The following is a 22614-nucleotide window of genomic DNA, read 5'->3' on the forward strand; positions in this document are numbered from 1 at the left end:
TGAATGCTGAAAAGGGGGAGATGCAAATGACAGCAACTTGCAAGTACAGGAACAGCATAGTATTCTGTTCTGTATGATATTCTGTGTTTGACAGGAGGTTTATTGATTTTTGTTTGCTGAATTTTTTTACCAGGCAGTCTTTAAGCAGCATAGGCCTTGCAGCATGCTTGTAGAGAAGTGTGAGCAATGGCTGTGAATTGTAGCAGCGAGTGATTTTTTCTTATTTATTACCCAAGAAGAAAGAACGGCCAGTTGCTGATAGAGCAAAATATGTGAAAAGGGCTTGGAGGACTGGCTGCCTGACCCTTTGCTACTGACACGATGATTAAAGACAGTGTTTAAATACCTCTAAGCAACACTTCATTATCTGAAGGTATTTCAAAACAAAACCTTTTTGCAGTTCAGTGACTCAACAAAAATAACCAATCTGTATTAAGAATTAATAGTAAGGCCGACCTGCTGATCTTACCACAAATTAGGAGATGCTTAACCTTCCTAAAAGAAAAATAAACATTTATAATAGCAACATTAAATGACCCTTTGTTACAGTCATTGATTACCTGCAAAGATAAGATAGATGTGTGACCACTGTAAAACTGTAGTAGGGAAAACAATTAATATAGATTCATAATGAATTTTTGAATGCAAGTAAGAAAAATAAGACATCTCATTAGTTGCATGAAATATCTGAGAGGACAAAATAACGGAAAGCCAGAAGAAAAAATGAAAAAAAAATGGAAAGGATGATGTAGTAAGCAAGCAAAGAAGGTGCCATAACATTCCTTAATTGCTTAAAAAAAAAGCAAAAATGCCTACCGAGCACCTAACTGAAGAAGAAACTGATACTTAAGGTATTAATTCTTTGATGTGTAACTATAAAAGAAGCAGGAGAGTTAAATTCACAATGTGTTGAACTACCAGTATATTGTCCTACTTGAAAAAGTGGTGCATTAAAAAACTACCATGGAAAGCAGCTGTCCTGTAACAGTAGTTACCATTCCGTTCCATGGTATCTTCTGCATTTTATAACAATCTTCTGCAAACAATATTATACAATGCTTTTGTTTCTTGTTACAGACACTGTTTTTTCTTGCTTTATACAATAAGCTCTATTACTGACAAGACAATAGGTATGGCTCAAAACATGTCTAGAGAAGGAATTTACCTTCTTTGTGGTTGATTCTTGGAGGGAAATTACAGCTTCCAGAGAAGAAGGTGGGGGGTGGAGAGGGGAGAAAAAGGATAATTCTGAGCCAGGATATGTTTTGGTGTCATTGGTGTGCCAGGATGTTAGTTCTGTCAGGACTGTTGACTTGAGACTTTATGTAAAAAAGAAAGCAAGAAGAGGAAGTATATAAATATTTCTAGAAGAGTAATAGTTCCCTTGTTGTATTCCAAACTTCAGATGAAATGTCCTGTTGAAACTTGTGTCATGTCCTTTAACAACTCTGGAGTCCTTATCACCTCTGAGACATTGGCTCTTTGTGTTTCCAAGCTAATGTTTAGTAGGAGAAAATATCCACTAGTGGTGGTATCAGTTATTATTTTAGTCTGTCTTAACATATTAATGAACCTATCCTGTTTTTTTTTAAACATCTGTAAACAATTGCAAAATAATTTGGAGTGATTTTTTTTTTCGGGTTTAGACTGTTCACGCTTTTTGCTCAAACTTGGTGGGTGTTTGTTTATGTAATTGTATGTTGTGCTTGAAAGCGTAAATTCTGTTCAAGAATCTATCCTGTTCTGTTCAAGAAACTGTGAACCATCAAAGATCTTGCTTAAGCTGATGGGCTTGTTAGGTAGATTTCATTCATGAGAAATGGAAGAAGCAGCTCTACTCTTTAAAGAGGGTGGAATGGAGAAATACTAGAAGCATCACTGGAGATGACTGTTTGGGCCAGTAGGCAGCACTGTGGGCAATGGGCTGTGTTTTGAAGGGGAGACATTTTAACTTGCATTTCTGCTTGAACAAAGGTGGCAAAAATGAAGACTATAATCAAAAAAAATCAGAGATGATCAAAAGGTAATATAGAAGTGTTTTTACAAGCCATTGTGAAGGAAATTAAACCCACTTGTGGACTGTAAAAGATATCAGTGATCATCTAAAATCTTTTGTAGACCTATCAGTGCTGTAGGGCTGACTTGGAAGTTTACTTGCAAAAATTCCAGACCACTGTAATAAAATAAATCAATGTAGGGCAAGGAACTTGACTGTCATGACTTTTTTGGTAATAGAGAATGCTAGTAAACACAAGTGGCTAAAGTATCCATTTCAGAAGTAAATCAAAGGGTTGTGGATGATGACTGAGAAGCCAGATTTTTTGCGTAAGATACAGTCCCTTTCCTAATGGTACAATCTAATCTAACATAGGAAACTTGTTGATTGATTAGAAAATTAAATTGCTAAGACCAAAATTGTACAAGGGGATAAATGGAGGTACAGTAAATAATATGCAATGTACATCATTATTTTCATTAAATGCAAAATTTTATTGGTAATTCTAAATGCTGAGCAACTCTAAATGCTGAGCAACTAATAAGATTTGAGAAGTGAGTTAGTTATAGTAGTGAAAAATGCTAACTCTTCTAAGAAAATCAAGAAAACAAGCAATTAGATGTTTGCTGAAATCGCTAAAAGAGCCAAAAATAAAAACAAATACAAAACACTGATTAGGTTGAAGTAATGTGTTGCTCCTAAGAAGCTTTGATTATAACTTGCTACTGTGTTAATTTACTGGTGATTTATTGCAATTATATATATTCATGTTTGAAAAAGGATGGAGAACCAGAGATTTTTCTCTAGATTACTGTATCTATTTGTAGTCTAATCTGAATGGAATCTCTACCAATTCTAAAACTTCAATATGCATAATTGTAATCATATAGCAGGAAATGAGGATCATAACAAGATTCTTGATTTACCTCTCTTAGCAAGATTTAGTAAACCAGAACTTGTAAACACTTTCCTTTGCCCTCACTCTATCAGTTCTGCACTGGGGATTCCTAAGAGGGAGCCTTGAACAGATGCCAAGGGCAGATGTAGTTGTCAAGCTGCTCCCATGCTGAAAGCCACAGGAGGGGAGATTCAGGGAAGAGCTTGTTACGGTAAAAGCTCAGACTTACTGACAGGCAATGTGACAACCTTTCTTACACTGTCTTGCAGTCTAGAAGTATCTATTGTTAGTTTTCCTATGCAACTGCAACATGATTCTCTGCTTTCATAACCAGATTCTCCCTTCTTTACTTTGGGCTAGTCTAGTTGATCAAAATACAACAGATAAAGTAATCATCTTCCCCATCTATATCACGTATATTCCTTTAGTCCTATGGTCTCTCGCTGTGGATAGTGCAAACCCCTCATTCTCATGCATCTGTATTTGCCTCTGTTTCTATTTCCATTGCTTTTTCCTCTGCCTTGCTTTGGGACAGCTCTTCTGGCTTGGTTTGTTGCTTTCATTCTCCCACACTTGACTTGCATGTCCCCTATCATGTCCATCCCTTTGTAATATGAAGTTCTGTATCTTTGCTTCCTCTTCGCACCTTTAACATTCCCCACTGTTGCTCCAATTGCCACAGTAGACCTCTCTTGCTGTGCTGTTCCTTTGTTTATTCCTCATCCACCCCTTCTTGATTTCAAATATAGTAGTTTATGCAGTTTATTTGAATTTATTTCACTGCCTTCCTTTACTTCCTGTTTTTAATTTTGCTTTGTATCTAGATTATGATTGATTTATATCCTTGCAAAGTGGTAATGTTATCTACATGTTTATATTAATTAGGGGAGTGATGTAAAACACTGGCTACCTTCATAGCTGTAAAAAAACAAGTATCTTTTTCTCCTTAATAAAGGCCAAAGCATGCAATACAGACCTGAACAAGGCCACAAAAAATACAGAAGAAAATGTAGACTTTTTCCTAAAGCGCTTTTTTTGAGAGATTAAAGAATCATTACATTTTGGTAATATAGAGAGACAGGTCTTCCCTTTTGTCCTGGGAACACCTCTCATCATAATGAAGCATCATGAGACACTGCAAGTCTCCAAAAAGAGTTCTGGGAGGTCCTTGTGTTAAAAATTGAACATGCTTTCTATTCAGCAGCCAATGTCCCAGTTTTTCCCCACTTCCTTTGGGATGGTTTGCACTCCAGACAGCTCACCAAGAACAGTTGTCTTGTATCTAGCAGGATGAAGGCCCTGCAGTCGTGACTGGCTCATTGGGGAAACAAAATAGTCAAAAGGGAAATAAATGTGTTAATGAGCATTAGATAGTAATTAAACTTGACACAGTTGCAGTTAAGCACTTTCTCATTTTATTACATATTTTAAAAATCTCTTACTCATTTGCTAAAATTATGATACTCTGTTGTGGGAAAAAGAGGATAGTGTACTGTGTAGACCAAAAGGAGTATATCTAAGCATACAACCATTCTGTAATTTTACAATGGAGTAAAGTGAGTTGCACTAATAACTGTTCTTTTGTTAGGGAATGATTTTTACTTAGGCAGCAATGTCCTCACTCTGCAAGGAAAAAAGGTAGAGAGCTGTAGAGCAGTAAAAGGCAGTAGATATGCTGCATGAGCATTGCAGCCTACAGTGCTGCCTCCGGTGGGGGTGCTGCTGCCTCAAATAAGCTTGAACTCTTGAGCAGCTGGGTGGTAGCATTATGTACAGTCATACTGCTTCAGAGGAAGGGAGGATAAGATAAGCCGTGTGCTGCCTCCTCTAATTGCAGACGATTCTGCTGAAATTCGCCAGAGCCATGTGAAGCAGCCTCACTTCTCTTCGCCAAACTGAGATAAATCAGGATAGATGTACTCTGTGTGCAGAACTTACTCAGCTGAAATAAATGAAAGTAAGGAAAGGATTTTAATCCTGGCAGGATGAATACTGTTTATCTGAATAAAGTGGGGTGATTATAGCATGGGATTTACTGACAGAATTTTGATTTACTGTAATTTGAACCATTGTGATTGAGCCAACAGAAATGAATTTTCAAAGAGCTAAAGAAGAGACTTTCCAGAATTGAATCTAAATTCTGCAGAAGGGAGGGAAGAAGGATTTTCTATCTGCAGCGGTGCCTGTAATGTCAGAGAGAGAACACAGGTTTATTCTTAACAGTTTCATCTATCAATATATTTGAACACAGTTATTATCATCATGAGTTACTGTGTAATTACCATTGTTCCAATAGAATTACTGTTTCATTGCTATTTAATTATGTGCGTTATTTCACAGTAACTATGCAATTTAACTCATGTCACTTAGGAATAAATGTTCTGGAGGAGGCAGTGTCATAACATAATCAGCTTCATAGTCATGACCTAGTTGCAGGAAAAGTATATGAAGTGATTTGTTGATGTAGCTTACCACTGTCTTTTTGAGGAGTCATAGATGGAGTAGTTCATACCTCGGTCATTTAAGTTAGATGGCTGAAGTAGTTGTGAATATCCTTCATCATGTGGTAGAACAAACGAAAATGCCAGAGTTTGAAAAAGCTGTAGTGTCTACAAAAGCAGGAGGGCAAGGCTGTTTAGTAAATTATTCCACTTGGATAGCTAAATCCAGCTACAATATGCATACACATTTGTTGCCAACATAACAGCCTTTTTTCCAGGCTCTTGTATGTGTTTTGCTGAACACTGTTTTCATGCAAAAGCCATGATTGTCAGGGTGATGGCAGCTAATACAATTGCTACCTGTTCATTAAAGATTTTGTCTGCCAAAATAAGGGTAAAGAATGAAGTTCAACAAATCTGGTAATTTCTAAGCCAAAAAGACTCTCTTGCGATATTTCGTGCCATCCTTCCGTGCCATAAGCTTAATAAAAGACCACATGAAACTCCCTTCTAAGGAATGCTCAGTAATGTAATTGAGCTGTTGGAGGCACATTCAAATGAACATGAGGGCTTCTTGTCTTTTTAGCATTATTTGGCACTCTGCGTGTGCAAGCATTCTTGTACAGGGAAAATCGCAAACCTGCATTTCTCTCAGAGAGCTTCAAGTGATTCCTGATGAAAGTGGGTGAAGGAGGCAATGGCTGTATTAGGAAAAATTTGATGCTGTGGACCCTGAGATCGCATAGTGATAGTGTTGTGGGGTCTTTACTTCAGACCAGCTGTCGTCTGGTGCTGTGAACTGAACACCCCATTAGCAGTTGAACACATGAGATACACTCTTTCGATGTGATTTTTGGGTTTGTTTCATCCAAAGGGAATCCAGTCTCCTTTCGGAGTCTTCTGTATTGGTTGAACCAGAGCACTGTGAGTAGGGGTGATTAGGAGATTCACTTCATAAGTGCGCTCCTGAACTGAACAGAAATGTCAGTGTATATGCTAAGAGAAGCAGTTGACACCGATGTCACTGCTGCCACCTACATCTCCTGCTGCCTAAGAAAAATCTGGGAGTCCCGAGAGAGAGCTCAAGAGGAGAAACAGAGACAGCCTTTAATGGCAGTAAAACAGCAGAGAAAAAAAATTTCCAAGATGAAGGGAAGGGAACAAGTATAAAGCCTTGATGGCTGAAGCATGTTCCTAGTCCCCTCGGGGAGGGACATGAGACTAATACACTGCAACAGTCCTGTCCGGTAGGAACTCGAACCAGAGACTCTCTTGATTAGAGCAGCATTTATCCCAAGAATACTTATGGAGTTAGGTGTGTATACAGAAGTACTATGACATTCAAAACTGTCTGTTCCTGGCTGCTGGAGGTGAGAAGAAGAGCAGTTTTAAAACAAGATCTAAAACATCTGGATTTTGGAAAAGAGAACACTAAGTAAAAATTTTTAGGTGGAAAGAGCAAGAGTCTAGGTAAAAGGTAGAAGCCACTATCTGAGTCACAAGTACTTGGCATGGGAAGCTGGAACAGAGTCACATGAAGATTGCATCCTGCAAAGGAAAGACAATGCCATATTAGCATACAAACCTGTCCTAGATGCATCTTACTGAACAGTATTCAACTATATGCTGAGCATATTTGTATAATGAAATAGTAACAGATGCAATAAACTGAGACAAATGGATGACATCAACATGTGACTGAGATATGAAAATATTCCATCACTGATAAGTTGCAAACCTTACTTTGTGTGAAGGTCATAGTGTAACTAGTGCTACAGCAGAGCCAGTCAAGAGAAGAAAAAAGTAGCATGAACAAGATGTGATGGACGTAAAGAATAATTTTATACAAGCATGGCAATACATCCGTTAAAACTGAAAATTACACATGCAAACATGATGACTCAGTGCCCTAAAGAAATGGATAGCAGCCACCAGCAAGGAAGAATAAGCTAGCAAGATATTCTGACTTAAAGAGGCAGAAAATGTTATAAAAGAAAAGTATTGTGGAAAATGGTATCTAAATTCCTAAAATATTCGAAAGAAGCTGCATATTTCTGTAGCTTGGTAGTAGGGTTTATACAGGCAGAATTTCTCTCATAGGAGAAAGAAAACTTTAAAAATGACATTATAATAATCATTATATTCAAAGGAATTAAAAGGAAACTCAAAAAAACTAATACTGACTTTCCACAAGATCATGAATTATATGCTGAGAGTCTAAAAGAAATGATAAACTAAACAAAGTAGATGAATTTTGGAGGAGATTCATGTTCTTCAGTAATTTTCTTCTTACAGACCTTGAAATGATTAATTATAATCTACTACTTAGATGACAGAGGACAGAATCTGGACTTTTCATATTTACTGTAAACCACATAATTTTCTAATATTTCTAATACTGTGAAGTGTTCTCACAGAGAGGATTTAGATTCAGCCCAAACCACAGTTTGGGTTTAGGAAGATGGGTCTAAAAGAGAATGTTTGGTATTAAGTTTTGCCAAATTCATTATTATCAGTGGAAAATATGAGTGCCTCATAGACCTTTAAACAATGTGCACTCTGAATAATAAATGCACTGTCAAATTTGCTGGATCAAATTAATGATCTCTTTTATTCAAAGGACTCTATGCTATATTAACTGTAAGTATTCAGTTTAGAGAGATAATAGGGCAAGTTCAATGTGGTATGAGATACAGCCTTATGTCAGAATTATTCACTGCTTTTTCTTTTTCTCCGATCAGGTGTTTTTAGTTCTCTGAATACTGGTGTTGCAAGGCAGAATTCCTTTTGAGATAATCTCTGAATAGAAGATAACCATGTGCCTCTTAATCAGTCATCTTGTTGCACTGTGTTTCATCTTCTGTCTCGCAGGTAAGATGACCTCTCATGTTAATTCATTTAACTGGCCTTTTTCCAGTTCTGTACATTTCAAGGTCATTTCTGCTATTTGTATGAGTTTATTTGTGCAGATACAGTGAACTACTAAATGTGAATAATGAAACTGTAAGGAAGCCATAATTAAAAGCTTGAAAAAAATGCTGATCTTGACTTCAAATTCATTTTTGTCTACTCCAATTTGATATATGGAATTAATTCTTTCTCAGATTCATCTAATCTCTAATTCATCTATAGATTCATCTGATATTATAAAAAATATATCAGCCATATATTAGTGCACAGATGAGCAATAAGATTAGAAGACTGGAAATATGCCGACGAGATGAGAGATTACACACAAAATTCAATGCTATACTGTGGACACCACTTAGAATTAATATCAGCATTTGCTACCAGCACAATACAGGGTAGTTTTTGTAACGCAATGTGTTAATGCAGCGTATACTGACTCTAATTTGAGATTACAAATTGTAAGACTTTACATAAATAGAGATAGGGCCATAAACTTTCATACTTTTTTCATTCAGACCTTTTTTCCTATTTGGAAAATTAAAATTCAGGATTAAAATCTAGTGGCCAGTGTCTATTCCAATAATACCAATAAGGAATTTTGAGACTTTCTAAATGAATGTTAGTTTTAATTTGCCATTGTGAATCAAATGGCTATCATAAGCAAAGCTCTTCTCAAGAAAGAGAATGCTTTGCTTATATACTAACTGCATGAACTGAGATCTGAGCATGGAAGAAGCAGGATAAAAAAGTTGTGCATACACAAAATAATACTGAAATATGTTTTGAAAAATCCAAATATTGCACACTAATGATTTGGTTATTTTCTAATGCATATCAAGCCAAGTTGTAGATCCTTCCCTGCTTTTAGGCGCAAGTTACTGATAAGGATACTTCTACTGCATTTTGGTTTTTTTTCTGTTTTGTGGTTCTTTATGTAATTAATGGGTCCTTAATAGCAATAGGCAGCCCATGGTCTTGCTTTATCTGACGTACCATTTCAGACTTTGTAATGTTATCACTATCATGAGATCATATTGTCTATATTAATGAGTCCAAAAATCTGATTAATACTGTGATATAAGCTCATTACCTTTAAGAAATCACTTCATAGCTCACAGGAATGCTTTTTGGTTTAGTGAGAATGCAACTGTATTCTAAAAAGGATTTGAACTACTCTGAGCTGTTTATTCCATGACTGAGTTCACTGAAGGATATACTGACATCTAATCAAAATCAAGACCTTAAAAAAGTTGGAAGGTAACGATGGCTGCGTATTTCAAGGTCTTTTTCTTTGTTCAGATCTGAGGGTTGCCGATGGCACCAAAATTAAAAATTAAAATTCACCATTTTAATACTGGGCTTTTCCTGAACAAAGGCTGTCAATAGCAATCAGTAATGTTACACATGTAATTTCAGTCCTGACATGTTGAGATTTGTATCCAACAAAATCATCAGCTACAGTAGCCAAGTAAGTGCTGGACTTTGGTTCACAATAAAGTTGTAGGAGTCAGCTACTGAGAACAAATGCTCAGTTATTTTTTTGAAGGGTAGCACCAGATGATTAATGCTATTACTTGTGTATTACATATATTGCAGTTGTGCCCAGAAGCCAGAAATCTTGGCAACAGGACATCTCATGCCTAGTGCCTTAGAGATACTTTGGAAGATAGTGTGCTATTAGCATCACTAATAAGTGACATGGAAAGAACAAAGATCGGCCACATGAGCTTGCATGAGTATGCATTGGTGTGTTCATCGCAATATACGTTTGATCTTTTGCTTGACTGTAATTGACTGTGTTAGATTAACATAAGAAAAATAGGAGTCATTGGTGTGAGGGGTTTTGCATGGGGAGAGATTCTAATAGTGCTGGCTGTAAAAGGCATTTGAATTTCAAAGAAAATTCCTAACTTATTTTCCAGTATGCATAATCCAACCCAGTGCAGTCCAGGACTTGTTCACATTTTTCCTCGAAAGCCCAAAGATAAGACCTCCTACCACCTCGAAAGATTATGGTACTCTCCTCCAATGTGGAAGACTAGTATCTTCTACAGTCAATGGGATTGATAGCTATCCAAGGCTGGGTAGCACTCCACTCTCTACCTGCTTTACTTTGCTTAAATACTTAGATATCCATTTGAGTTGAGAGAATTTCTCCCTTTGTCTTCTAGTCATTATTATACCCTTCTGGATTGTATAAAGTTGAAGTTGCAGTTCTCGCTCTGCCGAAGCACTTGAGACTTGCTAGAGGATCTCTCATTTCAAATGAGTGCCATCATTTCTGGCAGTTAGTCTTAGCAAATTTTCTTCTTTAATGTATTTCTTGGCAATGTGAATGTCATGGAAACCAGAAAATACATAGCTGTAGTAGTCAAGATGAAATATAAGGCGTTGTTTGAGAGCTTTGACTATATGGTTAAAAAGTGAAGGATAGTTGGTGTGAAGGAAGGAAGAGTACACTTAGGGCAATCTGGTCAAATTTTAGGAGGTGTTCTTTCACACATGATATTATTAAGGGGAATGCCGACAAAGTCAACAGTGCTAGAGAATGTGGGAATTGGGGACGATATCAAAAAAAAAGACGAAGAGTTCTGATTTCAGTAACAAAACAGACTAAGGGTCAGAGTGAGGAGACAAGCTAGCGCTGGAGTGGGTGTTGAAAGCAAAATGTTCTTCTCCATGGGGCCTGTTCAAAAAGTTGCTTCAGCAATTTTTAACAAAACATGTAGTTTTGTTGGAAGTATATTTGGTTCACTGGACACCTTGCCTCCTGTGATGCTGAGTCCACATTTCTAGGCGGTTCTACCGTGGAAGTTGCCTTTGGGTTGACAGATCCATGACCGTGGAGGCATCATTCAAGGTTTCTGCAACCTGTGGCTCCAAAACAGACCTACTGTATGAATTGCTCTGGAGCCAGGAAACTTAAAGCTTTCAGGGTCAATGTTTTTGAGATATCTCACCATATGGTCTGCCTCAGGTTTGAAGATAACAGCCAAGAATCTTGAAAGTGTGGAGAATTCGTGCTTTAATTGAGCTTTGAGAGCTTCCAGATTTACCTGCTGGAAATATTTGGGAAATGCAGAGCTAGGAAGCTGAGAAACTGAAAGCCACATTGACTTGAGATTTTCAGGATTTAGCCTGAAAGGGTCATATTTATTTTGACACTTAATGAACCAAGATTTTCTACCTGTTTTCAAATAGATTTTTTTCCTGCTGCAGGAAATGTACATTTTTTTCCAAAACTGAAATACATATTTTTTAGAATTTTGGAATTTACCTGGGATTAAAGATTTTGACTTTTAGCCAGTTCTGTTTCATGGTAATCAAAGGCAGAATTAAAAAAATATTACAATGGCTGTCCGTTGCCCATCAATAGGGAATCTGCACTTACTTGAATAACGGGAAACAAACATTACATGATCAGTGCATCTGAAGTGGAGGCAGAGATTGTCTTCTGCAGTGAGACAGGAAAAATATTTATTTTCCAGGTAAATTAGTGCTTTAAATGTAGTCTTGCAGATATAAATCGATGAAAAAGCCGTAAGTAATTGGGTCTTTCACTTACTGGATATAACAGACAGTTATAATAAGGGTTGCTTTTCAGAGTGCACTTTGAGCAGTGCAAGGCAAATGAGAGCAGCAAATCACTCCTCAGGGAATATGGTGATGATTGTCAGTCCACTGCCAAAAAAGTTATTTCATGCCTATTAATGGTAATATTTGACTCTTCTCTTTTCCCTGATGTCTGTGCTGTCTCCAAGACACTTCTGAGTTGCCTGACTTCTTGTTCAAATTCATGTCTTATTGCTGAGTCAGGATTTTAGACTTTTCTTTCGTCAAGCTCATCCCATACAAATCAGTTACCCAAATGATGGGATAATAACCTTGGGCCAAAATGATTAAAAGTCTGTTTCAGCAACAGGCTTGTTTTGTTTCTTTCTCAGGAAGCCAAATTAAAATTGCAAAGTGTTTTGTTGTACTCATGAATATCTGATTACATTTGGCTATAAGAGGAATCAGTAACAAAAAATGTTACTCTGTTCCTCAGATCTTTTCTTTCTAATCAAGCCATTCCTTTTTTTTTTTTTTTTTTTTTTTTTTTGGGGGGGGTGGGCAGGGAGACTTTGAAATGCAGGGCCAGGTACTACCTGAGGTCAGATCAGGCTTCAAATAGCAGCTTGGCATTCTATTGACAATTTTGGCTTGTACAAAACGAGCTGATAGTCCAAGGGCAAAAGTGTTGAAAGTACTTCTATTATTTACGGAACGTAATGCCTTATATTCAAAAATCATATCTCTGTTTAGGATCTCAAGCCAGAAAGCCAGTAAGACGCAGGGCTTATCAATACAGGACAGTTTATTCAATCTGTGTATGAGGAAGTGATTAGACAGTACACTAACTTTCTGAGTATGTGGCTGGTATTTCATATGCATTTGGAATGGCTATGTAGGAAGATCATGCAGAATAGCTAGTGCACTCTAAATTCATTCCCAATTTGCTGAGTACTAGCCTTCCCATGAGATCAAGCTCTTAGGCTCTTATGTTGTTTCCAAAATAACACTTAGGTTTCTAAGGAAAATGATCTAAATGACTTAAGTATCTGACTGACAAATGTGAGTATGCTTAAAACTACTATAACTGGTATTTGTTGGCATTCCTATTGGTAGTCTCAGAAGACACACAAACTTTATCCTTTCATTCTTAGGCATAAGTGAAGAAACTTGCTTTGTCAAGGGTTGGCACTTTTCATCCTTGAAACTTGCTATAAAGGAGAAACTACATAATTAACTGCATGGCTCATCAAGAACTTCAATGGCACATAGGAGAAGGTGATAGATAGGAGCAATTCTTCTGCCCTTTTCAGTCCAGATAAAGAGAAGCAGCCTTTCCCAAGACAATCTAACCTTTTTGTGTAACATGAAGTGGGACTACTTGAGTGGTTACTTGTTCTGTTTGAGTGCTGATAAGTTCTTGGGAATTGGTGACCCTTTAACCTCTTAATGGCTTGCACTGGTACCTCTTCAGGATGACTGAATCTTCTTTCTAGACTATGAAATGCTACATCATCAGTGTTATGGTCATGAAAACATTATTCCTTTAGCATATAAGCTTCCCGTAAATGCCAAGTGCAACTTTTTGCACTTGATTATGAAAGAAGTAGAAAAACCCAAACCTTAAATTATATATCTTGGATTTTTTCCAGAATGGTACGTTCAAAACTACATGTTGAAAACTGAGGACTGGAATCTACATTATTTAAAGCCTTTTATCACAGCATATGGCATTATTCACAATTGCTAAAGAGAGATATGCATTTTCCTCTAAAAATAAGGAGTGGGTTAATATACTTAATAACTGTTTGTCTTGTCTGCCACATCCTTGCTTGGATCTTAGAAGACCATTTTGTGCTGCTGCAGAGGTGTTTGACATTTATAAACAAACAATCATAATATGTTCTGTGATCATAATGCTCAGAAACCTGAAAGTGCCTCATTCATATTCCTGTGAGCCTGGCAGAGATATTTTGGATCATTCCCAGACCAGCTTTGTACTGAGCATGAGCTTCTCAGATACTGGTAAATTCTCTTTTCTTTGACATATTGAATACTGTATGAGATCCATTTCTAAATACCAAATGGTTTCTACAGTTGTGGTAGTGATATGAAACCTGATGACTTAGTGATAGTTAAGATAATGAATGAGTCCATGGCTCTTCTGTTCAGTAGCTATTAGCATTCAAGGTTAATCTAGCCATGTGCTGTGTCAACAGATCTTTGGTCCTCTGTACTGTGGAAATATGTAACAGGATACGACAATGTCAGAAAGATCAATACTGGTGAGGGTGATACCGAATGTCTTGAGCAGCCAGCCACTTTTAGCAATGTTAAATGTCATGGAAGTAGCTAAGTGTACAGGAAGCAGGAAGAGAAGAAGTTGTTGCTCATTAGAAAAATAGAATAAAGATGCTAATGCAAATAATTTTATATTTGTTTTTTATTTAGCTTCTTTCTGACATTGATCTTCAGAAAACATTTCACTATGATGTACTATCAATATTCACATCACAATTTGTGTTGTTTTTAGAATCAAGTTGATTCAGCACAGAACTTGAGCACATGCCTAACATTACATTCATACGTAATCCTGTTGATTTGGGTCAATTTATGTGCTACGTGTTGTGATGGATCAGGTCCCTAAAGAATGTGAGAGACCTCTAATGAGAGACCTTTAATGAATGCAGATAAGTACATTCAGTGCTGTCTCTTTATTTGCTTTAAGAAAACAGTAGTACCATTTTACCTCTTCTACAGATGAAGTTAAAGATCTTAGTATTTCCAGGGGAAGCTCTTGTAACCCTGCCTTAGTAAGACATCTTATGCTGAAAATCTATTTTCATAATAATGGAATTATTAGGTGTTTACCTATCATAAAACTACTGTGGAGCTATCCTTGATAGCCTTCTTATAATTATCTTCAAAATGAATTGTTTTATACACAGACATGCTGAAAGGAAAATTCTAAGAGAATTATGTTTTCCATTTTAAAAACAAAATAAAAAAATTTTTTAAGCTTTTTTAAAAATTACATGATAATACTGTATATCAGCCATTAGAGTTCTACTCTGAAGCCAAATCTGGTCCACTTCAGTACAGTCCAGAAAGATGAAACATCAATAACTTTGTAAGTAAGGATAAAATAAAAAGATTATGAAGGATTTTCCATAACTACTGCATGAAGTATACATTACTGTGAGACAACATGAAAAGGCATATGTTATGAAGAATGCAGAAAATGAAGATGTGGTTAAAATTATCTGCTCTCACTTTATGATATAAAATTAGAAAATGAGAGAAAATTTTAATTCATAACATTCTTTGCTTATTATCATACAAGCAATATGAAGACAGAATGATACACAGATGCAGATGTCCTAAAACAGTTTAGTGACTTATCTTGACTGAGACATGTCGGAGAAAATCATTATAAAACACTAATAGTAACATTGCAGTATATTATTCCCTTTGGGAGTTTTCTGGTTCCCTCTACTTTTTTATAGTCAGATTAGATGGAGGATTGATTGCCTAGAATGTGAGAATAGACAGGCAGAAGCCTATACAAAAAATTTAATTACACAAATAAATTGCAGGAATAGAAGTGATCCTTTTCAGGTTCCCTAGAAGAAAAAATCTTAGCTCAAATATAGAGTATCTGCCTGTGCACTTGTGGCAACCGTCCCAATAGAATAGGTATATTTGAATTATGGTGGTTATTAAATGTTAACTCTAAAGTAATATGTAAGCTAATTATTGTTAGCTGCATCCGCCAATAAACATAGTGGTCTTTGTTTCCCCTTTCCAATTTTTCTTCCATGTAATATGTAAGTCCTGATTAAGAACATCTACTCTTCTTCTAAGCATGTATTTCCTGGCTATGTGATATATATCAACCTTGTGATTCCCATTGCTGAAATTAATGGCAAAAGCCTAAGGAAATTTAGTGCAATCAGTTTACTGTACTTGAACTTGCTCCCTCAGCCTCATGCCATGTAAAACATGCACCCTAAGCCAATTGCCATCTCAGTGGTATAGATCCAGAAAATTGCTAAGTCACTAAAACTATCCAAGTGTAAAACTGATTTTAAAAAAATCATGACCAAACCTAGAAAGAATCATTACAAATTTGGGCATGGGAGGAAGGGTTCTGACTTCATTGAACGAAGTACTATAGCGTGACTAGGATCCCTTACTTCAACAACGCTGTGCCAGGTGCTTACGGTTACCGCTTGCTTAGTGCTTAGTTCTTGATGCAGTTACTGAAATGTATTGCTGCAGATTGAGTAAATTCTCATGGGTGGTAGCTGATGGTGTTGTCTCTACATGTTATTCATACTTTGATTGCACAGGTCTCTCCATTTTGTTACTAATTAAAGGTACTTAACTGATCTCATTTTGCTTTCTCATTAGTATATCCCTGATGCAGGAGAAGCACTAGTGTGGGCTAATCTCTCTCTGCCTCCCTGTCCTGGAAGTAATGCAGTTAAGTCTTTCTGAGAAATAAACAAAGCCTGACAAGTTGAAACAGACCCCAAAGAGCAAAGTAAGAAGCAGCACAGTCCTCTCTAGCTCTGCAGAAGTAAGGAAAATTTGTGTGGGCCAAGTTTCCCCTTTTTCTGATTGAAATTCTAAAAAGGAAAATTGCCAAAATTGTGTATTTGTTTTATATGCATTCACTTCAGCTTCATGTATAACCATTTGTCACATTTAATCCAAGCAGTAAATTCTGCTTTATAAATGGATTTAGCAAAGCTTCTGAAACATTACAATCCCACCAAGGCAGATACCCAGAGAGACAGTAATTTTACCCCCAGGCACTTTATGGATTAAAGCTATGCTTTGAGATTTATAGTTTATAGATCTAAATGTAGTATCTGTCCTGGCAGTAAATGATCCACAGAGGTATTGCATCAAAATAATGGCAATTTTGGAAAAGAAATTGGTAAATTATCTGGTATGTTGGAAATTTTATTCCTGTATGTATCAATAAAATCACTATTTTAACATAGTTCTGTGTAAGGTTCATGGGGAAAAAATGTTTAATTTTGGATATTTGCATGGCATTCACTGGATGCCACATAAATATCTCAGTAAATAGCTCAGTTTTGGCTGAGGAGCAGATACACTGTTATATGTTTGGATATGCGAGGGCATTAGGACAATGGTTTCACTTCATGCTTGACCTTCTCCATTTTCTTTGAGCATCTGAGCCTTACGGAATAAATCAGAAGCAGAAACTACAGTTCCACTTCTGATGCACTAGAGTGAAAGAATAATTTCTTCAGGGCAAAGACTGTTTCCTTGGCAATGTATCTAGGTAGGGCCTAACCATGTGCTCCTTGATCTTCCATAGAGGTTTCTAGCTGCTTCTGCAATACAAGCAAAGCAGTTATATAACCTCTACTCAGCTGCAGAGGTGTGGGCAAGGCCATCATTGTTCCCTCCCTCCTGAATCCTTTTAAAACTTGAAGAAATGGGAGATAAATTGTTAGCTTTCCTGTTGATAGTAATAGTCCTAAAACTACCTCAGAAGACTGAATTGCAGGAAGAGGCTTCAGCACTGGATGCAGTGCCAGGAGTAGGCTTCTGTACAGTGGGCTCGGCTGAGAGCTTCTAGGTCATGCTGCATGTAGGTCACAGTTGCGGTCAGGTAAATCCTGACTCTGATATGGGAAGATTCATCTTGCTTTATTTTAACTATCTGTAAGTTAGGTATGTAATGTAATTTGGGCGTTTCAGCTTCCTCTGTGGTTGATGAAGGACAAATGGGATTCATTGCCTGCTGCAGATGCCTGTCTATCCCCTCTGGTTGTCAGGAAAACCTATGTGACTAGTTTGGACAAGATCCCTAGGTTTTAAAATTATGTGAGCTAAATCCCATACTTAATGCCAAGAGACTCTGAATTTATAACTACACAAAAAGTAGAATTAGTAGAAAGAAGAAAAAATAAAGAAGGAATTACTATTCTTGCTATTGCTGCATTTATTGAACTTTTTGTCATCTGTGTCATCTCAGTAAGGTTTGAGACATTGGAGTGCTACAAACCCAGATCTATATCTATTATCTGCAAGAAAAGCCTGTTAAAGCATTTTATGTTCCATGGCTTGCCACACATATTAAACAACTCCTAAAAACATTTGCAGTATGTGAAATCTGTAGTTGAGAATGAGTAAGACAAAAACAAACAATTAGGTTTTATTTATTTTTCTATATTGGAAAAAATATGACCATGTTTTCTGTGAACTAAAAAAAATCATGATGGAACTTTCCTTTCTGGTTATGATCACACACACAGAGGCTTCTGTAATTAGCAGGAGCTTTACTTCATGACACTATCCTTAATCTATGGATAAAATTGATTTTCAAAATAAATTAGATCCATGTAAGGCCTGAATTAGCTGATAATAAAATAAATTGTTGTGACTGCAAGTGATCTGGATGACTGGTGATGAAGCAAACAGGCTAACACTGGTATCTCTTAAGAAAGAAATTATTTCCTCAGCACTGAACCCACTGACATTGATGTTTTGAGTTCAAGATTATATATTGTCTATGGTAACAGGCTGGCACCATTGTTTAATACTATGTAGAATGTAAATATTATTTGTGTAGATAAAGACCTCATTGTACATGAGGAATGGGATGAGTGATTGTGCAGAGACCCTCTTGGTGCACTTTTTACTTCAGTATTTTGTACTAATAGGAATAAGCAGCCAAGAGGCCAGTAAAATACAAGATGAAACTCAGATGTAATATGAGAATTTTTAGTAAAAATGTGGATGTTCAGGAATTTTTTAGGAAGTTCATCAGAAAGGTCCAAATATTGAAGGTAAAGTTTAGATGTTAAAAGAAAAAAAAAGTCTTCTAATTGTAAGGTTCATTAGACATTGGAAGGGAAGTGCTAAAAAAATTATGGAGTCTTACTCACTGGAGGGTTTTTATAACTAGTCAAAAAGACATCTTTTGGGATGATTTGGTATGGCAGATCCTGCCTCAAATAGGGAGAAATCAGGTAATCAGTCACTATTTTCTGTGTTTTTATGATAAAAGAGGAAGCAAGCAATTTGCTGTAATATAAAGAATTAAAATTCATGTGTTTAGAAAATCAAAAGTGAAAACACGGCAATCTTGTTGCCCTGAATATTAGGAGTACATTCATCTTGCGCAGGTCCAGAACGGAGTGGTACATAGTCATGGAAGGTCTCTAGATAACTGGAAATTTGACAAAAACAAGTGTGTTGTCACAGTAGGGATAGCGCAGGCCACTGAATCAAGAAAATGCAACTGATAAGGAGTTTTCTAAACAGCTAATACCATCACCCAGATCTCAAAACACAGAGAATTTGGTCAGAACAGGGTTTTTCAAATATTGTTTAACAGGACTGTGTGGGAAAAAGGGTTGGGAAGCGATAAGAAGCTGAGCTCTGCGTGTGCGTGTTTGTGTGCACGAGCCCTGCTCACCCTTTCCTAGGCAGTGAGAGGGACCTGAAGCTAGTTGCCTACTGTCCATTTCCTTCCCCTTTCCCCCGACCTAACACCATCCATATTTCTGCCCAAAAATCGTATCTGTATTATAATATATATAATATTGAGCAGTATTTTCCAGGTACCTCATCTATATCGCATAAATTTTCCTTTTTGCCTGTTTCAGTTCCTCCAGTTGCCTTCCCACTTGTCTCCCAAGCAGTTTTCAAGTTACACCATCTCCTCTTCCTAGATATCGCTATTTCTTTTCCATTATGCTAATGTAAAGGCATCTCACAATCGCTTTCCCATTCCCACAGAATAGCCATAGGCCTAACACCTGCATCCTCTCTCTTTCACCGTGTCCCAAGCTTCATCTCTGGGAATGTTTTTATCACATATCTTCTCCATGGCTCAGGCTGCTGAGCCTCAAATCCCAAACTGCCCATGTGCCTATACTTCTCCCATGCTCAGCGTTCTTCCTGTCTGTGGCAACGCCATACAAAGGACAGATAAGAGACCCCCTGTATCATGAACAGTGTTTTCCTAATCTGTTTTTGAATGAAGACCTGCAAGCTAAGCTGGAATGTTACTTCGTTAATTTAGGGTATTTTTAATGTACAATAACTGCATTTATTTTGAAAAGCCCATCCCTTCCTTTCCTCCTACACCTATAATATATCAGTTCTTCAGCTAGAAAAAATGGAAATGTCACACAGGGTCTGCAGAGTCTTTGTCTTTCAGAGGTCAGTTAAAACTGAAAACACAAAGTTAAGTGGCTTACATCCAAGGCAACTTTGCTGAAGTCATTCATCATTCAAAAATCAATTTAGAATTTCTCTGCTATGTTTGTTAAATGTAAGGCAAATTTGTTCTGATGTGAATAATTTAGTTTCAATGCCATTTCAGCAATAGATAGAATTAATAAATTATACATAGAATTATATTATGAAAAAAAATACTGAATTAATGAAATATGCCATCTAGCAACAGCAGACAATGAGCAGGATATTGGAAATAAAACACAAGAAGTGGGCCTATATGGGGGACATATTTGATATTTTCCATTACCTTTATATTTAAAGATAGTAACTGTAAGCATAATTTCCTTCTCAAAGGGGAGATGGATATGAGAGACAAGGGAAAACCAGAAGCATGGAGCATAGAAGCTGCAAGGCCATTTCAGTGGGCAAATGGTTAGGATATAGAAGAGATTTATGGTGAAGGGTGGGAGTTCTGGGGAGGACTGATCCAAGGCTGATCAGCTACTGATTTGTTGTGGAATTTTCTTTTTATGACCTGAGTAATACAATAGGGGTGTATATGGGTCAGAAAACCTCTTCCTTTCTAATATAAACAGGGAGCCATCTTACATTGGTGTATACCATTTATCATTTACATTAACCAAGAATTTGATCCAAGATATCATAGAGTCTACAAAGGAACTGAAATTTCTGCAGTGTTGAAATAGTAATAGTAACTATTATAACCGTAGCTGAGAATGCACATTAAGTCAATTGACAGCTATTTCATTTTTTTGTAAAATATATTTATATGGAAAATTTTGACATTACCTGAAATAAATATACAGAATTAGTATGCACTGATTAAGCCTTTTTATTGTGCCTTTTTTTTTCTACTTCTGACAAAATTTCATGAGCTGACTGGAAAATTACTGCCTTAGGTTGTTTCTGATTGTTATTTTCAGACATCTTTTTCATATCTTTTCTGAATGTGTTGGATATTTTATATTATGATCTTTCACAGGCTTGTGCTGTGAAAATAAAGGTGTACTGATATAGTATGGTATTTCATCTGCAAGTAGTGGTAAGGCTTTCAGATATATCTGTCTTACTTAGGCAGTGCCTCTTTCAGATGGTTCAGTTAATATGACAACCTTTTTCATTTCCCCTGCTCCTGCACTGTGCTGCTCAGTCTTATCTCATCCTTTGTACCAGCACGGATATTTATCAGTGAACCAATTCAGCTCACTGAGCTGGCAGAAAACTGACTCAGAAAGCTAAAAGTGAATAGACGTCCACTTTCTTTAGCTTTATCAGCTACCCTAGATGTCAGACAAGCATGAGAGGTGTTGCAAGAATGGCTAGAGGGGAAATGATACTGCACAGCTAGAGTATCAGTTGGGGAAGGGGGCAGGACTACCTTCCAGCAGCATCAGTTGTTATAGAGGATCCATGATCTCATCCGGCACACACAGGTTTGCCTGACTTTCACAAAGACTTCCTACTGCATTTTAACACTGCTGAAAATTCTGAAGCTCATTTGCAGAATTCACTGTAGGAAGCCTTGAGCAGCCAGAATTAGGTGACAGGTTTTGCTCCAATTTAAAGTACTAATCACATGAAATGTACCCAGAAAACAAGGCAGTAAGAGTCTTTGAGCGGTCATGTAGTCCACACTCTTGTCTAAAGCGGGACCAGAATTGGTCAAATGTGTCTGTCTTCACATCCCTGGTTTATCTGGTACATCCATTTTCTTCCTTTCTGTGCTTTAACCTCTCTCCTTTCTCCTGCAGGCACAATTTCAATCAGGTCTTTCAATCAGTCTTTTTCCAGGTACTGTCAGTCTACCTTCCTTCAATCCTCAAACTGAGTTGCACATGCGTATTTCTTCACATAAAGTGTGAGCATTTCTTGCTGGTTCTTTTCACAAGACCTTTCTCTTCCTTTTTCTCCCCCATGCTGTTTACAGATTGTTGGTCCACACTCAATTTATGACTGAGAATGAAAGGTTTATTCGTTGCCTCTCCTAACATTCATTCTGCTCATCTTTTTCTGCTCAGCTAGACATCTGAAACTGAATTCAGAATAGACTGCAGCAGAATTGCCATTATAAAGCATATTTGATAGGTGTGAGAAACAGACATTCACTCAGTGTAATTAATAGTGCTGGAAGCATTAAAAATGCATGCCATGAAATGCCCAAGTGGTCTGTAACATCATTTGAGTCCTAAGGTGAAAACAGTCAGCTGCATATGATACGGCTAGCTATTTGCTGCTAGCAGCCATTGTTATTTTATATTCATATTTAAGAACTGCACAGAAACTGCCGCCAGGTTTGTGGCTCAGTCATTTTAGGCTCTGTGCAAATACATGATTCCTGCCTTTACAGTCTAGCATGACTACTTCTTTTGATCTAACAGTATATAAGTTTTTATGTAGGATTGTGCTTTAAAATATCAGAACAAGCAGATCATTTTCAAAGCTCTGCCCTTTTTTCTAGTGCTCTTCTTTGCGTCTTTGAAAGGCTTCTCTTCTCGGAATTCCTTCTGCAAATGAAGTTGCCTGACTGTGCATATCACTGCATAACGGTGCCTTTTGGACCTGTT

General features: G+C 37.0%; 1 protein-coding gene across 1 annotated transcript in view; it reads left to right on the top strand.

Annotated features, from left to right (window-relative positions):
- CNTN1 (contactin 1) overlaps nt 1-22614 on the top strand; it is a 254908-nt gene that overhangs the window by 150569 nt on the left and 81725 nt on the right. Inside the window, exon 3 of the mRNA XM_026117710.2 lies at nt 8077-8206. Within this exon, the coding sequence (XP_025973495.1) occupies nt 8152-8206 (55 nt within the window). The 5' untranslated portion in view covers nt 8077-8151. The remainder of the gene's footprint in view (nt 1-8076; nt 8207-22614) is intronic.

Source organism: Dromaius novaehollandiae, chromosome 1 (assembly GCF_036370855.1).
Source record: "Dromaius novaehollandiae isolate bDroNov1 chromosome 1, bDroNov1.hap1, whole genome shotgun sequence".
In the NCBI taxonomy this organism is placed as follows: Eukaryota; Metazoa; Chordata; class Aves; order Casuariiformes; family Dromaiidae; genus Dromaius; species Dromaius novaehollandiae.